Raw genomic sequence first — 22,658 nt, forward strand, 5'->3', positions numbered from 1 at the left:
ACTACAGCATGTAAAAATATAAATATAACTCTAGTGGACTTGGTTCTATGGTAGGTCCTAAAGGTTTAAATAAACAGAAAAGTCATTGTGAAACAAATGCTTCCCAAGAAAATACTACAAGTCGTATTGACAAAAATAAATGCTTTTCAGCATTCACACTAATAAAGATTTGAATAACAATGCTGTGAATGCTTTTCAGCATTCACACTAATAATAATAAAATAGTATAATAATAAAGATTTGAATAACAATACTGTCAATACTTATCAGCATTCACACTAATTAACAAAAAATCCAATTTAGGATTTTTTTTTAAACAAGAACAAAAGACAGGGTGAACTTGTATTTAGAAATGCATATCTAACAGGGCTCTGGAGGTAGAGCAGGTCATCCACTAATCAGAAGGTTGGTGGTTCAATCCCTGGCTGTTATAATCTGCATGCCAAAGGATTCTTGGGATACTGAACCCCAAGTTACTCACCGATATGATAAGTGTGAATGCTACATAGAAAGCACTTAAGTACAAAAACAGTAGAAAAAAGTACTTCAAGTGGAAAGGTTCTTTATAAGAAACAGTCTATCTAAAAAATTCTATTATCAAACAGATTGGTTGATGCAGGATAGTTTAATTCTCATTAAGATTTTCAGTTACACAACAATAGCTGCCTGCCACCAAATGAGATGTAAAAACAATTCCTGATCCTGATTCTATCACATTTGTAAAACAAATTGAGCCAGGGGAGTCCTGAATTGGGGTCCTTTCCCCGAAATGTAAACACATATACATTCACTCAGGTGAGAACAGATTCTATTTATCATCACATACCAGGGTTTAATGTTTTCCAACAGAAGACAGCCCAGACATAGTCACACGGCACGTGGAGCAGCTTACCTTCAAACATTTACCACAAATTTTGAGCCTCCTTTACTTGGACTGAACTGTACTGGTCCATAATAAATAAATAAATAAATAAATATATATATATAAAATCAGATGAAAAGTTTAATCCCATGCCGTAGCAATTATTCTCAGGCTTTATACCAGGAATGGACCAGGAATGAACAGGTAGACAGGTATTATTAATGTAAGTTAGAGAATTTTTCATGGAGTTCCACAGAGTTCTGTCCTAGAACCAATACTTTTTACATTATACGTTTCCCCTCATGCAATGTTATTACAAAACACATGCATTTTCATTGCTATGCAGATGAAACCAAGTTATATTTATCTACGAAATATGATAACACCATGCAATTACTTAAACTACATGCATGTAGGCAAAGGAACATCCATGCAGGAATTAACATCTGCACATCAACTTGCTATAAGAGCTGCATAGTAGCAAACTCTCCAAAACCAGCTTTTTTAAATGTCTGTCAACATACAAATGCTCTTATAATTAAATGAGTTACAGTTGCATTAGAAGCTATTACAACTGTAACGCTAATTGTAATGTTGAAAATCTAACCCTCCAGTTTCCATGCAAATTTTAAGGGGCTCTTCCATTTAGATTTTTTAAAATGTAAAAAGTAGTGGTGTTGTTATTCCACTGTGTCCCCACACGTGTGCATGTGTGTGTGTGTGTTAGAGAGAGAGTGAGACAGAAAGAGGGAGCGAGACAGAGGGACAGAGTTGAAAAATTCATATAAGCTCTTTAAGGTCTTTTTCAAATCATTACACTAATTCCATATTCAGACATCTTCATGCAATGCAAACAACTATCAGAATTTTACATACATTATATAAACGATACATGTTTTTCAATGCCCGATAAAACCTTTATACAAGCTTCTGTTTAAAGATATACAGAAGCAGTTATACTTGTATTGCATTTGAGAATTTGACAATATAAAAAGGCATATTTAAAAATTGCCCACCATCCCTCAAAACACAATGATAAAAGCTACAAACAAGTGATGTATGGAGCTGGATGCACATAACAGAGGTAGAAAATACCCATGGAAGCAAAAGCTAGCAACATTATCCAGCCTGATATCACGGCAAAGCATGTAATAGGCACGTTGGTCCACCGTATCTATTACACACTTTGCCAAGATACTGGACTACATTATCTGTCATTCCATAAATATCCATAAATAGCCTGTGAAGAGAAGCAAAGCAGACACTATTTCATGCAAGTAACAATTCTAATTTATTGTAAATGCGTTTATATTGCACAATTTAATAAAACCCTGATTCCTGTAATTCACACTTAAGCTGCTGTAACAGAATATTTGGAGGACAACACTGAGTGAGATTTATGTTCTCATACCTGAGGAAAATTTAGGAAAAAAAATAAAAATTCCAAAGCTTTCCAGAACCAAACTGTTTGCAAGACATGAACTTACAAATTTACAAGCAATCTTGTTAACTGAAAAAATATATTTGGAATCCATACATTTTACAACAGCACATCTTTGTGTGAAAGATAAAAAAACGGATCATGCATCAACACAGTGCGATTAACATCTGTCTGCATGGTCCTTTTCCTGTCCGTGTATGGCTTTGCAAAGATGAAAATGGAAACAATAATAAACTCTACCTGAATTTTCAGCATACTGTTTACGGAAAGTTTAGTTTGTCTGAGTTATAAACATCACAGATAGTTGTGTTTGAAGTAAGAGATGGTGCAAAAGGCATGTCTAATCCTTTCAGTTCAAATTGCGGCTCCGGGTCTGATGAGAGGAAGTCTGGACCGACTGAGGGAGCTGGAGTGGAAGCCTGGTTTTCAGGTACTGAAACCTGGAGACATCGGTAAAACGAAAAAAGGTGCATAAGCACAGTGGTTAAAATGAATCAGTCACTGACAGGCCAAAAATGCCTCTGAATGAGGAAATTTCTGTTCTTAGTTTTATGCATTCATGGGGATTTTTGTATGTTTGTTTGTGTGTATGTACCTCAGGCTGAGCGGGGTTCTCATGGATATTCACTTTGTGGTACAACTGTGAAGTTAGGAAAAAGCACATGAGTCAGAAGAGGAAAGAGGATGAGCGCTAATGTGAGTTGCCAGGCAGTCCCAGACGAGATAAAGACTTAGTGCCCCAATCCATAAATAACTACTATTTCTTTTTAAAACAACAAAAGTGGCTGAGTTCCTTTCACCTCTCTTTTATCTTTGCCTTGAATATAAATCAAGCTTTACACCTACCAGTGGCTCAGAGGAGGTAGCTGAAGGTTGTGTAGAAATATGAGAATTCACAGGCTGATAAGACAAAGCTGAAGGATGTGAGTAACTTGGGCACGCAGGTTGATTCTCAATCTGTAATTGGAATAAGAATTTTAAAATTTTAAAATAAGAACATCAAATATTAACACAGCTGGTCTTAATTTCCACTTAAAAGAATACTTACATGATAATATACAGCAGGTGCAGGTGAGGCTGCAGTCTGAGGAGCAGACTTGTCCCTTTTACAGCACTTTTTACAACAACAGCAACAGCAGATGATCCCGACGACAATCAAGGCAATAACGGCCATAAATATAAACTGTGGCAACATTTCTGTAAGAGTATGGAGAAAGTTAGGGAATATGGTGTAGAGGGTGGGGGTTGATGTTAGTTAGAACTTCTACTCTATGAGGAGAAATGCTCTGTTGCTTACCAGGGGTCACTTCAAGCCGAGCACTCAAGATCAGGTTGCCATCTGGGTCTCTGAACTCAAAGGTGCCAGAGTCTCTAATTTCTGTAGAATTTATAATTATGCCATCCATCACTGCATGAATTCTGCCAGAAAAGCGATTATCTTTTATGATCAGACTGCCATCCATCAGTGTTTCGGGATCCATTTGGCCCTCAGGTGTAAAAGTCACGGTCCACTTCTTAGGACCCCGAGGGTATTCAATGAGAATGTGCTCATTCCACCTTGTTTCATAGTGTCTGGTTTGTTCTGTTAGTGACACAGATCAGACTTCATTAGAACATTTAATCTGGTAAAATGCAGAAATCTCACAGGCAGCTTCTCACATCACCTTTTACTTTGAGCAGCACCTTGGCCAACACAGAGTGGTTCTTATCCATGAAGTTGTAGTACCCACTGTCTGCCTGAGTGAGGTAAGACAGCTGCCAATTACCGTTTTTCACCTCAGCTCTGCTTTCTCTGATCTGAGAGTCTGTGCGATTCCACAGGATCTTTGGCTGGTCCGGACTGTGAAGGGGAGTAAACTCCAGGATTTCAGCCCATCTAGGGATAGAGTCCTCCCACGTATAGTAGTAATCCCTTGTGACATTTTTAGCACATTCTTAAAATGCAGATTAAGAAAAAAAAGGAGGGGACTTGTGCTTAGGAACAGGTAGCTAAAACACATACCTATATATTTTTGATCTAAATATACAGTACAGTTCAAATTCTTACCCAAGACTTTCAGTTCAACAACATCTTGTCGCTGGTAGCCACCAGATGAGACAGAATAAATTCCTTCATCTCTTTTTTCTACATCTGTAAGATAAATTGAGCCAGGAGAGACTCTAAAGCGTGTGTCTTTTGCCTGAAAGATAGACAGCACATATATATTCCTCAGATTATAACATATTCTATATACTTTGATTTAATTGTTTCAAACATAGGCCCAACATTTATCATATTGCCGAAATGTAATGGTCACATAGAGGCTGCTCACCATCCCATTATTTATAACAACTTTTTTGGATCCCGTATTAGTTTCAGTAAAGTATATTGGTCCAGTATAACGTGAGGGTATATAATTAGATGGAAACTGCCACCTCCTGCCATAGCACACCTCATCAGTTTGTATACCAGAGGATGAACCTTTAATCAAAAAGATGCAAGAGAAGAAGAGACAGATGGAGGTAGTGTTAATGTAACTGAAACCACAAACATCTGACAACATAATATCAGTTGTTTCCATTAATATACCAAACACACACACACACATACCGGTATTTTGTTACACTCTGAAAGTAATTTTGAAGACAAGGTTCTGGAACCTCACTGAATTTACACAAATGCAGCAGCATAAAAAAGCATTCTCATCCCCAAAGCACGAGGCAGAGTAAAGTATAACTCTCAATCTGATGAATTAACTCACATTCGTCATAAAGCATCAGAAATAAACCAAGTTATTATTAGCTGAATGAAGGAAATACATGAACAACATCTCACATCAGTAAATTACCCTATTTTCAGCTCAGTCACCACAGCAGCTCCAAACCATTAAACCATTTCTGCCTTGCCTGTAACTTTGTCTCCAAACGGTTCAACCTGATTGGTCCCTCTGATGCACTCACTTCATCAGCCGCTATTCTCAAACCAGCAATGGCTGACCATCTTAGAACAGCAACTGGCCACTTTTAGATATCAGCACTACTGAGCCATTAACTCAAACCCATACATTACAAACAGCGAGGTGTATTAATGAAGCCAGATCTATGGCTTGACCAGCTATGCTGAGATGGCTAAGCTCAAAGTAAGAGTCACTGTGGTCATTTATGCTGGTGGCGGTCCTGGCCTGTTTGGCGCCCGGGGCGAACACTCCCTGTTTGTTTACTTGCACCGCGGTAACTGGAGCCTCGTCGTCTCGTCTCTCTATATACTGGACTGTATATAGCGGAGATGACAATAAAGTTTACTTTGACTTCAGCACAGCTACAAGCAGGCGCTCCTGCGCTCACTTTTCGCGTATAGAATTTCGAAAAAACATCGGTGCAAATTATAAGTCTGTATCATAATGTCTGGTGTTTTCGTGTTTGTTGTTTAGTTTTTATTTTGTTTTATTTTGCGAGTTGGTTATTAGATGCTGCTTCAGCCAGCCAGAGAATCCCCCGCCCTCTCCTCTCTGTGCCGTAAACAGCAGGCGCACCTCGCAAACGGAGGGCGCCCTTACTCCCAGGAAATGGGCGATAGAAAACCGATCGGTGCCTATGCCATTCCCAATATGCGCTGGCTGATGTCGGGGCAGCATGAGTACGAGCAATTTTTTATTTTTTGCCGATGCCCGTGATGCCGCCCCCCACCACGATGCCGCCCTGGGCAGCCGCCCGTTTCGCCCGTATCAAAAACCGCTAGGGAGCAGGTCAGGTTTCAATTTAAATCCTCCAGAAACGCAACGTGTTCACTGATTCTTTTATTTACAGCATGTTTTAGCTGTTAAGCGAAACCTTATTAAAAACCAATGAATGAAGCACAGAGTGTACAGGAATGTGCACATATAATTAATCAATTCGATATAAAAAGTATAAAAAAAATTTAGCAACAGATTAAAACCACGTATTGTTATATATAGGAATACGTGGTTTTAATCTGTTGCTAAGTTTCTTTAGCACTGCTGGAATTGCAGCTCCATGAACATTGAACATAAACCATGAACACCGTTTCAACTAATAAAATACCAAAAAGTTGACTCTGTTCATCTAGACACAGGATTAACTTTTTGGGATGTCCTTATCTGGATGATTGAGCATGCATCAAGACAACCAATAAAATAATTACACTTTGATCTGCTGACAAACTGCCATTCGGCAGAAACGCTGCCTATTCGGATATTGGACAATGGCCTTTAACGTTTAAATAGATCCAGTTTAAAGTTTCAGAGCTCTAATCTGCAGCTGTTACCTTAAACAGCAGTGATAACGTGATTAACTTGAATGGATATGATATGTTTTTTCTTTAAATATTATAAATGACCATTTTAAGCGCCACTCTTAGGGGATTATCGCATGCGGACGATGAGTCACGTGACGCTGCAAAACGCCCATATTTACGTGTGAGCGCTCACAGAACCGGAAGCAGAAGACAAATAAAGAATAAGAAAAAGTTGATTGCCACCGTCGTGCTACCCGTTATCTCTGACTGAGGTTATATGTTTTGTCAAACCAGCTAACGGAAAGAAATCTCGGCTGTGCTGAATTTTCTGGTTTCCGTCGTGTAAACATTTCCTTTCACTTTGCGGCTAAAGACATTAATGACAATGCATAAATACCGTGAATAGTTTAAAACACATAAATATGTAACTGTATATTTATATTTCAATGAAATTAATCAGATTATTGTTTTGTTTTCTTTCGAAAAACAATTAAAAAAAACCCAATATGCTTGCTTATTTATTTATTTTTATTTATGGGTGGATGTACGTTGATAGGTGTTTATGTTTCCCAAATAATTTATTGATAAATGAAATGCACCAAGCACTAATTCTGGGAATAGCAGATGGGTGTGGAGACAATGCGTATTGTTCTTCCTGTGTTCTGCTACTGATTTAAATTGCATTAGTCTACAGCAGCCCCACAACACCAAACGTCTTTTACTACAACATGCACGCACTTTAATTCGCTCCGGCAGAGTGCCACTTAACACCTGGCTCCACGGAGAGATTGGATAACTTTGTACATGCTGTATCCACGGAGTGTGTGGCATGGAAATCAATTAACGTTTGTTGTAAATAATCCCAAACCATCGAGCGTTGTATTTCAGATTTCAGGTGTTTATATGTTAGAATGTGGGAATGAGCTCTACTCACCGAAGAAGACAATGGAAAACATCAAAAACACAAGCGACATGTCCTGCAGAAAAAGAGCAGAGAGGTGACTTGAGGCTCTTTTTTCTGAGTGTTTTTTCCCTCAGCTTCCAAGACCAAATCCGTACCGCATTCCCTTCTATAATGAAATGTTCGGATAACACACAAAAATTAACCCCGAAAATAGCAAATCAGTGACACAGGTGATGTTCAGTATTAAAAAGCCTGACTAAGAAGAAGTTGTGGACAAACAGAAAAAGAATAATGAGACCGTACTTCTTTTGTGTGATTGAGTTCTGTGCGTCCTGCAGCTGCTGGGTGGAGAAAAGAAGGACTGGGCGTGGCTTAGGCTCCACCTCTCCCACTGTAACTGCATACAGGGCCCATCTCCCAGGATACTTTTCAATAACAAACCAGGCATTTGTGTTGTTTCTGCCTCCAAGATCGCTTTTAAAACCACCATATCATAAATAAAAGCAGTTTAAAGGGGATAAAAATACAACTTTTTGCACCGTTTTGTTGGCTGCCGTCCCATTTCAAGTGAATTCAGTAGGAATGAATTCTAAAGGAATCGCAGTCAAGACGTTTTTAAACATGTTACATAAAAACACTGGGAAATAACTGGTCCGGCACCATAAAACCTGCTTTATTTTAATCATGTATATAACCTATACTAAAAACATATTTAAAGTGTCAGCATGTGCACTGTTAAGGACTTTACTTATCTCATGTGACACTTATCTCATGTAAACCTCCCCAAATAAAGATAAACCACACACCCTACACTCCTGAAACAGCAAGTTTGCTCATTTACAAAGACACGAACAGTCTCTAATTTTTATGTTTGTTTCATTTCAACGGAGAGAGACAAACGTCAGGTGTGCCCATGTGGCACACAGATAAATCAGTTTTGTCATTTTACATTTATTTCTTATCATTTAAGCCAGAAGAGTTGTGCTGGGTGATTTCTATAGATTTCTATTGATTTCTATATATTAAAATAGAACAAAATGTCTTTATCATGTAGTAAAACTAAGATGTATCAATGAAATTGGACTTCTTATATTGAGAAATCTGAGGGATGTTGTCTACCTATTTAAGATCAAAGTAGGCTGTATGTGTAATATGGTGTAATAAGAGTTTGACATTCCTGCCATAGAAAATCAATAGAGCGTTTCTGTAAAGAGGAGTAAAAGAGATGAGTCCAAACGTGGTGACCAACTACAAGAAACATCTGCTGCGCTTGCCAACAAGGGTTTCTCCACAAAGAACTTGCTTATGTCGTTCTTGGGGATAAAACACTCACTCAATGACATGAAATCAATTTATTATTTTTATGTAATGTGTTTTTTCCTGGATTTTTGGTCCATATTCTGTCTCTCCCATTAAAATGAAACTACCATCAAATCTAGAGACTCTTTATTTCTGGGGAGCTGGAGATCAAGTAATTTTCCCTCACTGTAGAAACTAACAAGTTAATTTTGTTAATTAACTTTTGTTAATTTTTTAACAAGAAGGAAAATTTAAGTGAGAGGTGTTCCATGTCGCGTTATGATCTCTTATATTTTCTAAGATCATCTCATCATTTGCACGTACAGTCAGAATCTGACGAGTTACTACAGAAGTCTAAAATCTAGCAGCATAGTAAGAGGGAGGGAAAATATGTTCCCTTACAAGAACTGCAAAATGTGACGCACTTTGCGTATCAGCGGCCGAGAATACGACGTATCCATCGCCATAACAGAAGGGGGAGCAGTGGGCATGCGCGCTCTGCGGAGGTCGTCGTTATCCTCTTATCCTCATCCACAAAAACATTTTTTTTAAATTACCCTCACATCCTGCAGGTGAGTTCACATTACGCACAAACTGAGTAATCGTTTGTTGATGATCGGTAACTGATGACCCGGCAGCCAGTAGTAGCGCTACAATGGTTCAGAAGATGGGAAACATGCTGGACACCTGAGTGGACATGACTTCAAAGAGCGGACAGGACGTCATGGGGGGACATGAGTGTGTGCAGTGCGCTGAGTCCGCATCGACATCATTTGGGCTGTCGCTGAGCTCCCCGCCTTTTGCAGCTTGTTGATTAATGATCGCATGTCCCGTCTGGCCGCTTGTTTTCGGAGGAGGGTTGGTGTGAATGTCAATTACGTTTACAGATGAAACAATCCGCTGTCTTTTACAGGAGAAGATGTCCTCCTGCGTCCTCTACACTGCACTTTTCACCCTTCCTTTTGCACTGGGTAAGTGTGGCACCAGTTTTTAATAAGACTACCCGTAGTTTTTCTGTTTCTTTCTGCTTAAATAATTATTAATAATGCACTTACTGGTGCTTTATATTACGGTTAGGTTATTCGTAGTAAAAGTGAAGTCAATGTTACTATTTTAAAAAGTGACTAATTAATACATTTGTCGATAACGTCACCATTATCTGCAGAATGTTTCTAGAAAGCCATTTCATTAAAGGGTCTTGGATTAAATAAAACAAAGGCAAAGAAGAATGGCCAGCCCAGATTTGAAGAGCAGAGATTTTTGTTTTTTAGCACTTCAACTCTGAAATATAATTCTCACAAATATAAATTTCCAACATGCAAAACTATAATAAATGTGAGAGGTGCCCAGAGAAAATGCAGTGGAAAAATATGCAGTATAAAGTCAGTACGTGAACAGTAACAATTAATAAACGTGTACATATGCTGAATTAAAGAGCTTAAAAGTTAAATCACATAGCAGACTCTAAAAATCTGTTACAAAATAGATGACCTTAAATGACCTAATAACATAAAAGTAGGTCAACCTTTTTACATATGTAGGAGAGTTTACAGTCCGTATCTGAGGTCTGAAGAAAATTATTAATTATGTTACTCGTACTTTTCCTGCAGGTTGGGAATTACTAGGTGAGTCAAAAGTCACATTTTACCGCTCATGCATCCTTCTTCTGCAGCACATGGTCTCCAATGATGTTGCTGACTTTCATTTGCACCTCGACAGGTGACCGAGAAAAAGTTCAGACTGTTTGCGTCGGGAAGGAGTTTCGTCTACCGGTGGACTCAACGTCGCGAATCGTGACTTTTACACCGTATCCCGACGGGCCGAAACGCATCCTGCTGGAGAAAACCACTGTGAGTGGACGAGTGTTGACACTTGGGGTTTTTTTGTGTGTGTGTGTGTTTGGTTGCTGTGTTGCCTAAAAATGGATCTGCCATGCAACTGTAGGTTAAGGACCCACGGTTTGAGTGGACCAAAGATAAGTCGTTAGTCCTGAAAGAAGTGAGTCATGCTGACCAGGGAGTTTATGCCAACAAGCTGTCCATGGGCTTCACCTACGAGACTGTCCGTCTGATCGTTTCGGGTATGACAGTTGCCTCTCTTTGGCGAAATTCATTGCTTTGTGTCATGATGCAAAAGAGCCAGCTTTTTCAATGATCTGCCTCTCTTTGCTTGAAACATTAAGTTATTTAATAACTTAATGTGTCCCTATGCTTTGATGTCATAGGCAATCTATTCATTGCCTTAAAGCAGAGAAGTTGTAGCAACTGTTCTGACTCCGTGTCAGGTGTGTTTGTGTGTGTGTATATAACGTTTGCCAGCCACACCCCTGCTGCATAAAAAGAGGAGAGGTTAATTGGTATAAATATACAGCAGGTGTGGCATTACTTTACCTGCCACTGCCCCCTGAACCAATCTTTCCCACCTCTCCTGCAGCTGAACACTGCCGTAAGCATGCATAGCCTACGAATGGTCCCTACACAAGTAATGTCAGGAAAATGTACTCATCAAAGTATCATAAAGAAAGATATATTATCACTTTTCTTTTCGTTTTGATTTGTGATCATTTACAGTACACTGATGTGTGTTAGGAGTGGGTCTTTTGCAATATCACTTTCCTTTTCACCAGTTTAGTTAAAAAGAAAGTAACTTTTGCATCTCTAAATTGTACTTAAATAAACTTGTTCTCTTTCTGTCTTTCACTTACCTCGTGGTTCTTCGTCTTCCTTCAGAATGCATTAAACCCTACCGCAGAAACTATGGGGAGACCTTTGAGCACAGCATCCCCGAAAATGGCTCCCTGCTGGAGTTCTCTCACCGGGGCGCTCCGCCTGAGGCTGTGCCGGTCGTGCTTTGGAACCGGACAGACCCCGAAACCGGTAACGCTGGCCGGGGGCGGCTGCTAAGAGGGGGGAAGGTCTGGGTGGCGGAGAGAGTGACGCAAGCAGACCAAGGCAACTACACCATGAGAGACGACAACGGGAAGGTGCTGGGTCGCAGCACCCTCACCGTCCGTGGTGAGCAGAGCAGAAACGTGGGTTTTAAGAAGCTGACTGACTACCTTTAACTTTGTGACTTTACAGTGCTAATGGTTTTGTTTTATCCTTCCCTTTCTATCTGATGCCCTCTCATACTTCCACATTCACCACTACTCCATTTTTCATGATTTTACACATGGATGGATGCAGGGCATTCCTTCAACATCACACACTTTACCAAAGAGTCCATAATCCTGCCTCTATATCTTCCTCTTGCTCATGCCCATCTCATTTTTACCCCTGGCCATTTTCCTGATGAATCCTCCCTGGGCCCCTTTGACCCCAAACCCCCACGTGGCCCTGTGCAGCTCATCCGTGAGGGGCAGATAACGGACCATGACCTGCACTACAGGGGTATCATCTCACTGAGTAGGAACGGCTCCATCTACGAGGTGGTCATTGCAAGGCTGACCTCAAGGCATGATGGGCTGTATGAAGTTAAAGACAGGAATGGCAACCTGGTATCCTCCACCTACTTGCACGTGATCAGTGGGTATTGTGCCACGTTTTTGGAAGCATGTATCAATCAGAAGTTGTTTGATCCATAGTTGCCACTCCTCCTAAAATCCATGTGTCTGCCATCTTCTCAGACAAAAGGGGAGGGAGTTGGCGAGCGCTCCTCAAATCCGTTACTGTCCCTTCTGGCATGTTCGTGTCCCTGGCTGGTTTCATCCTGTTCATGAAACGTTACCCAAACTGTAGCCTCTCCCAACTCATCACGTGCTTTAGAACACACCGCACGCTGCCAGCCAACCCCCCAAGGGTCAACATCCAGGTGAGGAAACCAGGAGAGTCCACAGCTAAATAAATGATTACAAGCCGTCGAGCCAATCTTATTGCAGATGCATGCACTTTGACACCGACAGAAGCCACTTGTTGACGTTTTTTGACATTTCTTTTTTGCTCCAGAGAGTCTGATGAACTGAAGTATCTTTAAAAAGTATGGAGAAAAAAAACTTATGGTAGAAGCTCTTTATTCAGTGGGTATGTTTTATTTCAGATATCCATCCATCCATCCATTCGCTACCGCTTATCCTTTTCAGGGTCGCGGGGGGCGCTGGAGCCTATCCCAGCTGTCATAGGGCGAGAGGCGGGGTACACCCTGGACAGGTCGCCAGTCTGTCGCAGGGCTAACACACAGGGACAGACAACCATTCACACTCAGATTCACTCGCACATTCACACCTAGTGGCAATTTGAATTATCCAATTAACCTATCCCCTCTAATTATTTCAGATAATTTGTAGATATTTTTATATATTCTGTCCGAAGTATTTTGACTGAAGCTCCGTAGATGTCAGCGTGATGATGCCACACACATCACTAGCAAGGAGCAACCTGATATCACGGCTAAACATTTAACAGACACACCGGTCCACGATGATCACTAAAGGTCACATTTATTGTTTTTACGAGCAGTAACCGGTGAATTGTGATGGTCTGTGAGTCGGATGAGTTCCTAGGTCTTTGTCGTTATTGGTTTATTTATGTTTGTGGGGTTTTGTTTTTTCTTTTGCAGCACTACAGTCCCCCCTCTCCTCAGCCCCCAGGTCACTACAGCTACTCTCAGCAGACTGGAACACCAAGAAAATGGACCCCAAGAGCCAGTCCTGTTCACACTGTAAGACTGATTAACTAATATAATCTTCTTCTTTTTTAAGGGAGCTAAAATCATTCAATTGAATTGTGTCTTTGTGCATATCTGTTGTTGTTTGTATTTCTAGGGTTATGCTCCGGTAACGGTAGGGTCTCCAAGAGCCGAGAACCAGGATGTGCACAGAGCAACGGCTGGGAGTTCCCCTAGTCATAACTTAACTGTTGAGGTAATACAGCTCTCCAGCTGTGAATATTTAGATGCCACAGATTATTATGATATTTGCTTAAGCTTGTGTCTTCATCCCTTGCTAGCAGGCTAAATCTAATGAGGACGAGGACAGGATTTCCTTCCCTGTGCCCGGAGCTTCAGACTGCCTCCACTCATCCGAGGACTGCGTTCAGTTCCAAATCAAAAAGGATGGAGATAAGGGAAGGGGGAACAAATCACAAGACTTCTTTTCCACGCTGCCACTAGACACAGACACCTCTGAGTCCTGCAGTATTTACACGTCAAAGAATCTGAACTTTTCATAAAAGAGAGAACATGGAGAAATCACACAAACGGTGAAGCTCCTGACCGAGAAGAAGAACCTCACCTGTGCCTTATGCACGGTTTTAATAGTTTGCTTTGTGATGTAATTTTTCTGAAGCATGAGTTAGGGCTGCTCAATTAATCGAATTTTAATCACGATTACGATCTGGGCTTTCAACGATCATTAAAAATGACTGAGCCGATTATTGGCCCCTCCCTCATTTATCCGCGACACCTTAAAGGCCGGTCCGTGAAAATATTGTCGGGCATAAACCGTCCGTGGCGCAAAAAAGGTTGGAGACCGCTGATTAAGAGGACCCGAGGGAAGCTCGGAAAGCTAAGCAGAAGTTATTTGGAGAGGAGAGTGACTGCCGTTGGTTGAAAAGAGAGGTAAAAAAAACTTCAGTGGTGTTGCACACTATTTTATATTATTTTTTAAAGTCATTGTTAACCCTTTAGATCCGGTCAGAGCAGCACGCTCCGTTTTGCATAACTATTTTTAAATCCCTGTAGAACCTGGACCCTGTAAGCTAGCGCAATAATTTGTTTTGCATATGAAACCGGAGGAGTTGTACTTACATCTGATGCCATCAGCTTGTCCTCGGTCACGGTTTCCTTCCACATAAAGCTTTGCAAAAACTGCATAAAAAGCGCTTGCAGGAACAAAAACATAATATTCCAGAAACACGCTTTGCCGATCCGATCAGCTGTTCGTAACACTTCCCACAGTTAAACAGACGTCAGCGCGAACTGTCACATGTCCGCCATTTCCTGCCCGAAACCGGAAGTGACGTCATTTTCGCGGAAATTGTAGTTTTTTTTACTTGTAGGCCTTAAAAGCCTATACTGGTCATGTTTGACTTTTCTGAATAGTTTCTGGGATGCTTAGAACTCGAATTGCACTGCTGGAAATAGTTTATTTTGATGCTGTTTTCTTTGCAAATTTGCATCATAGGATTGTTTTTTCGTTTTTCCTGCAGTATATAAAAATTGCTGTATCTCCAAAATAAAACTATGAAGACACTCAAAATAAATTTCCTGTTGTAAACTATTTTTTGCAACTTTTTTGTATTTAAAGTTTTGAAGGATAAGCCTCTTAAATTTCTCCAAGTAGAAATATATGCAAAAAAAACAAAAATGATTTTCAATTTTTTTTTTTGTAGTTTATTGTACTTTTTTGCAATTAATGTAGTTACTATGGACTTAATGCATACATATTATTAAAATATGGGCTATAATAGTTGTATAGCAACTTGAAATGCTCCCACAAATGGCACTACAACATGTAAAAATATAATATAAGCTCTGGCGGACTTGGTTCTATGGTAGGTCTTAAAGGGTTAAATAAATATCGTCAAATAATCGAGATCTCAATTTCAGTGAAAATAATCGTGATTATCATTTTTGCCATAATCGAGCAGCCCTAGCATGAGTTGAGCATAATCCTTCCTGTCTCATATTGTACTGCCTGATGGTGCTCCTGAAATCTCCTGCCGTTACCTACCTCCGGACCCTCAGGACCAATATGATCTGCACTGCTCCTGTGTTTAAGACAGTCTCTAGGGCTACCCACCAGTTGTTGTGGTAACGTTTGATAAATTTCATTTTTCAATACTGTACAGCAATATAGACTTAACTTAAGTTCTCACCCATCATGTTGTCCATACTTAATTATTATTCTAAATAGCTCGTCTGCATTTTTAACAATTTATGCAGTGTATTAAATCTTTGGGGTAATTCTACTTATAATAGTTATGTGACATGTTTCACCAAATACTGCAGTTAATATTTGAATGTTGTGTGCAGGATAACCTTTTATCCCCAAAGCTTGTAATATTTTCATAATGTCAAAATGTCATCACTCAAAAAATAAAAAAATAATCTTTAAGAAACACATTTTAGATGATGTCGTCTTTACACTGTATGTATATTGGCCACCCAGGGGTGGTCCTCTTCTCTTTGCTCTTCTCTCTCTACGCAAATGACTCTTTCTCAAAAGACCTGTCAGTCAGAATTGTGATGTTTGATGACGGTCTGAAGTCGGCCTTATCAAGGACACAGATGTGGAGTTGAACAGCTGGCCCTGTGGGGCAGTCAGATCAGCCTAGAGCTGAATACGCTCAAAACTGTAGCAGTAACAGTGGAGTTGAGGAGTCCCTCTCCATTATGCCTGCTTGCCACAATCTTCCAAGATCTAAAGTGGTCACTCCGTATAGACACTATTATCAAAGAGGCAGAGCAGAGCCTGCGCCAGCTCAGGAGGTTCAACCTGCCTCAGGAGGTGATGATCTATTCAACTCTGGAATAATCCAGTTTGTTCTCTGCTCACTCATGTCGGTATTGTTTGGATCAGCATCCATGCAGGACAAGAACAGACTATGATGGACAGTGAAGTCTGCAGGAAAAACAAATCCAGAGTCAGGACACAAGCAGGCAATATCACTCCATACCCTCTGGTAGGTGCTACAGAGCACCGTTTGCCCAAAAAAGCAGCCATCTGTACAGTTCCTTTCCACAGGCCATCACTCTGATAAACATTTAGGACACTCACATAGTCTCTGTATTTAAAACATCCACCATACCTGATGCTGAATCAAAGCATACTGTATATACTGTTCTGTCCTGTTGTACATAGCTATATGCTGTATATATATTTATAGTCAATCCTCATGGGTATACTGTATATATACTAACTAGCTGTCCATCTCTTATTTATTCCAACAGATTTGCACTCTGCAACTTTGGACTATAAATATGCCATAAATGTATTATTGTCTGTGCCGTGTTGGTGTCATGTTGTTACTCTGCTTGTACGTTGGCTACTCTGTCATGTACACTGAGTGCAAAAACTCCTTGTATGTGTACACATACTTGATCAATAAAGCTGATTCTGACTCTTGTGTCGTGAGCGTCTATTTGGCTAAAACTCGTTCTCGTTCTCCTCAGCGCATGACGGTAGGTGGCAGAGTTTGGGACATTGACGCTAAGTCAAAGCGTAGAAGAAGAATCTTCGTTGTAGCGGCAATGAAAGAACAGCGTGCTACTTCCAAACAGAAGTAAAGTCTACCTTAGCTGCAACAACTTTAAAGTAAAGCGCGAGCATAAATCACAATTAAGACGAGACTTGTAGGACTCTGCTTGGAACATGGCTTTGGTTTGTGCAAGTAGGTGAAGCTGAATTCATTGATATGACGGAGGCCGGTTAGCACGGTACCGCGCTAATGCTGCTAGCTGATTTAGCTAGCGTTAGCGGCCATGCAGCACCGCCTTCTGCTTTTATATAGTTCAGCGAGCTCTCTTTTTTAATTGTGTGTTTATTTAAATTGCTGGTAGTTATGTGGTGTTAAAAAGCCGGAACTGAACTCTTTTACAGTTTCTAATGAAGTGCCAGAGCACCCGTGCGTCTCTCCGGTGTCCAACCAGGTGTTTGAACGGAGGCTGATCGAGAAGTACATCGCAGAGAATGGGACGGACCCGATGAACGGACAGCCGCTGTCCGAGGAGCAGCTCGTAGACATCAAAGGTGGGTTTCTGGGTGTTTTCTATAAGTCAATAGACCGTAATAAAGCTCATACAGAGTAATGCTACTTCCGTGAGAGAGGTCGTTATCAGTGGCATGATGCTCGGCTTTGGTTTAGTAGGCTGAAGTTTGCAGGCGTGTTGCATTGTACTGTATTGTATTTATTATATTAAAAAACCAAACAATACCTGAAAAATTAAAGTGAAGCGGAAAAATAAAACCTTCCAAACAAATCAACTTTTATTTTCAACTTCAGAAGAAGCAGAATATTCTACGTTTTAATTTTATTTGTGTGGCCTTCAGGGGTGAAGCAAACCTCGATTGGTGTTCGTGAACTACTCTTTGTGATATTCATAGAAACATAGAACATTATCAAGATTTATATATGAAAAGAAAATCAGTGCGTCATATGCCCTTAAATACTCAAATCTCATTGCAAATAAGCCTTGATAAGTTACTGAAGAGGTTTCCTGTCTTTTAGTGGCTCATCCTATTAGACCAAAGGCACCATCGGCAACCAGTATTCCTGCCATTCTCAAGTCCCTTCAAGATGAATGGGTAAGTCCTGTAAACTCTGAGATATCAAAGAACAGAGCACTTTATACTGTATCTATTGTATGTATCATTTTGTTTTTAAATTTATTTTTCTTATTAATGTTTAACACTACATCAACAACACATTACACACACACAACATTTAAGAACCTTTAAACAAGTAGGGAGTCAGCTATTAATCAATCAATATAAATTAATAATAATAATAATGGATTGGATTTATATAGCGCTTTTCAAGGCACCCAAAGCGCTTTACAATTCCACTATTGATTCACTCTCACATTCACACACTGGTGGAGGCAGCTACAGTTGTAGCCACAGCTGCCCTGGGGCAGACTGACAGAAGCGAGGCTGCCATATCGCGCCTTCAGCCCCTCTGGCCAACACCAGTAGGCAGTAGGGTAAAGTGTCTTGCCCAAGGACACAACGACCAGGACAGAGAGCCCGGGGCTCGAACTGACGACCTTCTGGTTACAGATCCGTTTCCCAACCCCCTGAGCCACGGTTGCCCCAAATTAGTTATAAATATGTAGAAGTAAAATCAATCTGTAGGGTGTTACATAGTTTAACAATTAAAAGTGTGTTACAGTGCACCATTTATCCCTCTCTGGCAGTTTTTAACAACAGGACAGTTGTTTTGGGTTTATTTTGTTTGTTTGTTTTCAATTGTGCATTGTATGATGGGTCACAACACATTATTATAAATCTAATCTGTGCCACAAAATAATAATCTAATGGAAGATTTGCCCCTTTCCTTTGTTGAATTGCAAGTTTTGTGACAAACCCTGGGTCTTTAGAATCAATTTTAATTCATTTCTATTAGTAGAGGATCAAAAAATATGTTTGTTTGGTACATTGATTTAAATAACTTGAATTCTTTAGCTGAGACCAAAAAAGCGAATTCGATCTTGTTATCCTCCTTTTTTCATTTAAACACATATTCCAGTGAGTCTGTTTGTTTTTGTTTGTTTATCTTCCTTTTTTAAAATTTGTGAAATAATACATGTGCTCCTTTCTCACTTTTTCTTTTTGATATCTGTTCTAGGATGCTGTAATGCTTCATAGTTTCACCTTGCGGCAGCAGCTGCAGACTACTCGCCAAGAACTTTCACATGCCCTCTATCAGCACGATGCCGCCTGCAGAGTCATCGCTCGACTCACCAAAGAGGTCACAGCTGCAAGAGAAGGTGGGTCGACAGCAGTTTGGGTTTCTACACAGTTATGAAACATGTAGAAATGGCTTTAATGTGATCGTCTGGTCCAAATGAACCTGGATTCATTGATATTATGTGTGTGTTTTATTTATTTTAATGAGTTGATTTCTTCTTTCCACAGCTCTTGCCACGCTCAAACCCCAGGCCGGATTGGTTGCCCCTCAGGCAGTGCCCGCCTCTCAGCCAGCTGCAGCAGTGAGTAGCTGGGCTTTATTTTCAGCTGATAAGACAATGATCAGACTGACAAATCATGCCATTTAAACAATATTTAATTCTGCCTTTTTTACACCAGGGGGCTGGTGGAGAGCCTATGGAGATTAGTGAACAAGTGGGAATGACTCCAGAAATCATCCAGAAGGTAATATTGATTTTTTTTTTAAAATTGATTATTTTTTACCATTATGACCTTTGTCATAATTGCTTGATGTTTTTAAATGAGCTTTTTTCTGTTTGCAGCTCCAAGACAAGGCTACTATCCTCACTACAGAGAGAAAGAAGGTATTATATTTCTCTTGTATTTAGCTGCTAATGTGCAAACACTTGTTTTACTTGTTTTGCCACAAGCTCTGTTTGTGCATAATTTACTCTCACTCTCATTTAATTGCTTTACTATGGTTCTCTACAGAGAGGCAAAACTGTCCCAGAGGATCTGGTTAGAGCCGAGGATCTTGGCAAATACCGCCAAGTGGCCTCCCATGCTGTAAGTATAGATTGTGCAGGATCACGAGGATGCGTTTGTTTCACAGAGCGATCCAATGTATCAACATTCTCTCTTATGTTGCTTTCAGGGTCTTCATAGTGCCAGTGTGCCGGGTATTCTGTCTCTGGATCTGTGTCCCTCAGACACCAACAAAGTGCTCACCGGTACACTGAATCAATCTTTCATTCTGTATTTCATTTGCTGGGATGCCAGACAAAGAATCTGATATTAAACCTGTTCTATCTCCCAGGTGGAGCTGATAAGAACGTGGTGGTGTTTGACAAGAACGAAGAGCAGATCGTGGCAACGCTTAAGGGTCACACCAAGAAGGTTACCTCTGTCATTTACCACCCATCTCAGGTAACATGTCCTCTGAGAACCTAAATGCAAACATTCACCTCCATTTTAATGGAGATGTGACTAACACGATTGTTCCTTTAATCCGTTGTTCCTCACTCGCTTGCCGTCTTTTCTCTTCTAGTCTGTGGTCTTCTCCGCCTCTCCAGACACCACCATCCGTGTGTGGTCTGTCACCGGGGGCAACTGTGTGCAGGTGGTGCGTGCTCACGAGGGAGGCGTCACTGGTCTCTCTCTTCATGCTACTGGAGACTACCTGCTCAGCTCCTCTGAGGATCAGGTGCGTGCTTGAAATTACCGACAGGCCATGAACTTAATCACTGAATGATCGACCTTTTTGCCATTAAACTGCTTCACCGCTCTAACTCTTATTATTTTTATCCTGTAGTACTGGGCCTTTTCTGATATCCAGACGGGCAGAGTCCTCACCAAAGTTACTGATGAAAGTGCTGGCTGTGGTAAGTTTCTCTTTGCTTGCTTAATGCGTTTGATAGTCATAATAACAGTCCTCTTCCAGGCATAATGTTTCTGATTGCACCCCTCAGCTCTCACATGCGCTCAGTTCCACCCTGATGGTCTCATTTTTGGCACTGGTACTGCGGACTCCCAGATTAAGATTTGGGATCTGAAGGAGCGCACCAACGTGGCCAACTTCCCCGGTCACTCTGGACCTGTCACCTCCATTGCTTTCTCTGAGAACGGATACTATCTGGCCACAGGTGAGACTGACTTGATAGCATTTTTTGCGTAGATTAGCCGTCAGTCTGTAATGTGCATAAACTTGTAGAGCTGCATGAACATTTTCTTTAGAGTATCAAAAGTGACTTGTGCATCAATGACTTGCATAGTTTTGGAGATTTCCCCGTGTCTTCAGCCTTACAAGAATAAAAATGGTGTGCCAATAGAAAAAAATTAACTTATCCTCGTTTGCTCCAGGTGCCCAGGACAGCTCTCTGAAACTGTGGGATTTGAGGAAGCTGAAGAACTTCAAGACCATTACTCTGGACAACAACTATGAGGTAAGAAATTTGGGATTTCTTCTTTCTAAAGGAATTTTTTAAGTGTTTGAGAAATAGTCTTAGCATCACCTGTAGGCTGTCATTGCACGCAGAGATAAATGGCTGTGGATGAAAAGTTGCATGTATAATTGTCAGGGTGCTGGTGGGTGGATTGTTTTAACTTCAGAAAGAACCAGATTATCAGTTTTTCACTGCGTTCTCTTTATTTTTACTAAGCCGAACTCCAGCGTTTCACTGTGGACCAGCTTTGAAGTTGTCCAACCCATCTTAGGTTTGCTTCTGAGCCTAATCCATTCATTTTTTGTTTCAGGTGAAGTCCCTTGTGTTTGATCAGAGTGGTACCTACCTGGCTGTAGGAGGGTCTGACATCCGTGTCTACATCTGCAAGCAGTGGTCTGAGGTCCTCAACTTCACCGGTATGAAGACAAACAAAAAAAAGTCAAATCTCTTTCGAGATTTTCAACTAGTATGCACGTGACATTTACCCCTGATCTTTTTCTTTTCAACCATAGACCATACAGGATTGGTGACTGGGGTGGCCTTTGGAGAGAATGCCCGGTTCCTGACTTCTACAGCAATGGACAGAAGCCTCAAATTTTACAGTTTGTAAAAAATAAAAGCAGAAATTCAAGATGAGGGGAGGAGGGCAACTAAGACGAGAACAGTCTGTGTCAGAGCTGCCGCTACCTCCGACACATTCATTATCAGAAAAGGAAGAAAAAAAGAAATCTGTGCTAACTTTGCATCTTTTTTAGTGAGTCAGTCCTCATATCCAGTGAAGAAATCTGTGAGATTGTCAGCGATTTGAAGCAGCATGGTTAGTGCGACATGTTTGTTGGCTTTATGTGTTTGAAATCTAAATGATGTAAAATGACATGAAAAGCCTCTAAGTTCCTTTCCTGTTTGCCAGCAATTATGATTTTACTGTAGTATTTTCTTTTTTTTGTGTATGTATGAAAGGAGAGGGGGTCTTTGGAAACTATTATTGCTTCTTAGTGTAGACCAGCTTCATTATAATATCGTTAGGGTAAGATAAGATACATCTACAGTCATGTACAGTGAGATCAACAGGTGTAAGAAATTGATGTACTTCTGTGAAAAACCTTTGCCACATTTCATTTCCTGTTTTATTGATTCCATTTAAACATTTTTGTCTTTTGTTTTCCCCCTGGGTGTGTATTTCTTATTACCTGCTGTTTTACCTGTTGCACATCTGCCCTTTTACAATTAAATAAAATATCTTTTGTATTGCCATACAAGTGTCTGTCCCTGTGGGGGTCCTCAGCTAGAATGGTTACTTTGTAGATACATCCAAAATATAAAGTTCCTTTCAAATCAAAATGCATTTTACTCATTGCTTTCTTGATGTTTGAGCTTTATACCAAACAAT

The 22,658-nt window shown here is 40.4% G+C and overlaps 3 protein-coding genes across 4 annotated transcripts; 2 read left to right on the forward strand and 1 right to left on the reverse strand.

Annotated features, from left to right (window-relative positions):
- Positions 1-2,563: 2,563 nt before the first annotated feature.
- On the reverse strand, positions 2,564-7,768 carry LOC146638742 (uncharacterized). The gene is made up of 10 exons (XM_085370840.1): positions 7,745-7,768; positions 7,472-7,514; positions 4,616-4,764; positions 4,351-4,483; positions 3,968-4,237; positions 3,601-3,885; positions 3,352-3,500; positions 3,150-3,260; positions 2,899-2,943; positions 2,564-2,743 (listed from the first exon to the last, which is right to left on the reverse strand). The coding sequence occupies exons 2-10, from the start codon at positions 7,509-7,511 to the stop codon at positions 2,564-2,566; spliced, it is 1,362 nt and encodes a 453-aa protein (XP_085226966.1). The 5' UTR covers positions 7,512-7,514; positions 7,745-7,768.
- A 1,891-nt stretch (positions 7,769-9,659) lies between these two features.
- On the forward strand, positions 9,660-13,905 carry LOC146638743 (uncharacterized). Of its 2 annotated transcripts, none has more exons than XM_085370865.1 (10): positions 9,660-9,711; positions 10,351-10,365; positions 10,460-10,590; positions 10,685-10,820; positions 11,470-11,754; positions 11,926-12,264; positions 12,366-12,550; positions 13,295-13,396; positions 13,500-13,598; positions 13,684-13,905. In XM_085370865.1, the coding sequence occupies exons 1-10, from the start codon at positions 9,660-9,662 to the stop codon at positions 13,903-13,905; spliced, it is 1,566 nt and encodes a 521-aa protein (XP_085226991.1). The 2 variants fall into 2 exon arrangements, with proteins under 2 accessions (XP_085226991.1, XP_085226998.1); XM_085370872.1 differs by having other exon boundaries at positions 13,687-13,905.
- Positions 13,906-16,928: 3,023 nt separating this feature from the next.
- On the forward strand, positions 16,929-22,372 carry prpf19 (pre-mRNA processing factor 19). The gene is made up of 16 exons (XM_085370882.1): positions 16,929-17,067; positions 17,277-17,426; positions 17,905-17,981; positions 19,024-19,165; positions 19,314-19,387; positions 19,485-19,550; positions 19,649-19,690; positions 19,818-19,892; positions 19,981-20,056; positions 20,143-20,252; positions 20,374-20,529; positions 20,638-20,707; positions 20,795-20,968; positions 21,186-21,268; positions 21,579-21,684; positions 21,781-22,372. The coding sequence occupies exons 1-16, from the start codon at positions 17,049-17,051 to the stop codon at positions 21,876-21,878; spliced, it is 1,518 nt and encodes a 505-aa protein (XP_085227008.1). The 5' UTR covers positions 16,929-17,048; the 3' UTR covers positions 21,879-22,372.
- Positions 22,373-22,658: the final 286 nt, after the last annotated feature.

Source organism: Diplotaxodon limnothrissa, linkage group LG2, assembly GCF_057381915.1.
Source record: "Diplotaxodon limnothrissa isolate DT_005_m linkage group LG2, D_limnothrissa_male_GT1.1, whole genome shotgun sequence".
Taxonomy (NCBI): Eukaryota; Metazoa; Chordata; class Actinopteri; order Cichliformes; family Cichlidae; genus Diplotaxodon; species Diplotaxodon limnothrissa.

Coding starts and splice junctions, on each gene's coding strand:
- LOC146638742 (XM_085370840.1), bottom strand. CDS start 7,511: ATGTCGCTTGTGTTTTTGATGTTTTCCATTGTCTTCTTCG. Junction 4,484..4,615: donor TTGTTATAAATAATGGGATG/GTGAGCAGCCTC, acceptor TCTATCTTTCAG/GCAAAAGACACACGCTTTAG. Junction 3,501..3,600: donor TCGGCTTGAAGTGACCCCTG/GTAAGCAACAGA, acceptor ATACTCTTACAG/AAATGTTGCCACAGTTTATA.
- LOC146638743 (XM_085370865.1), top strand. CDS start 9,660: ATGTCCTCCTGCGTCCTCTACACTGCACTTTTCACCCTTCCTTTTGCA. Junction 11,755..11,925: donor CAGCACCCTCACCGTCCGTG/GTGAGCAGAGCA, acceptor GGATGGATGCAG/GGCATTCCTTCAACATCACA. Junction 13,397..13,499: donor GAGCCAGTCCTGTTCACACT/GTAAGACTGATT, acceptor TTGTATTTCTAG/GGTTATGCTCCGGTAACGGT.
- prpf19 (XM_085370882.1), top strand. Junction 19,388..19,484: donor CCTCTCAGCCAGCTGCAGCA/GTGAGTAGCTGG, acceptor TTTTTACACCAG/GGGGCTGGTGGAGAGCCTAT. Junction 21,685..21,780: donor TGAGGTCCTCAACTTCACCG/GTATGAAGACAA, acceptor TTTCAACCATAG/ACCATACAGGATTGGTGACT.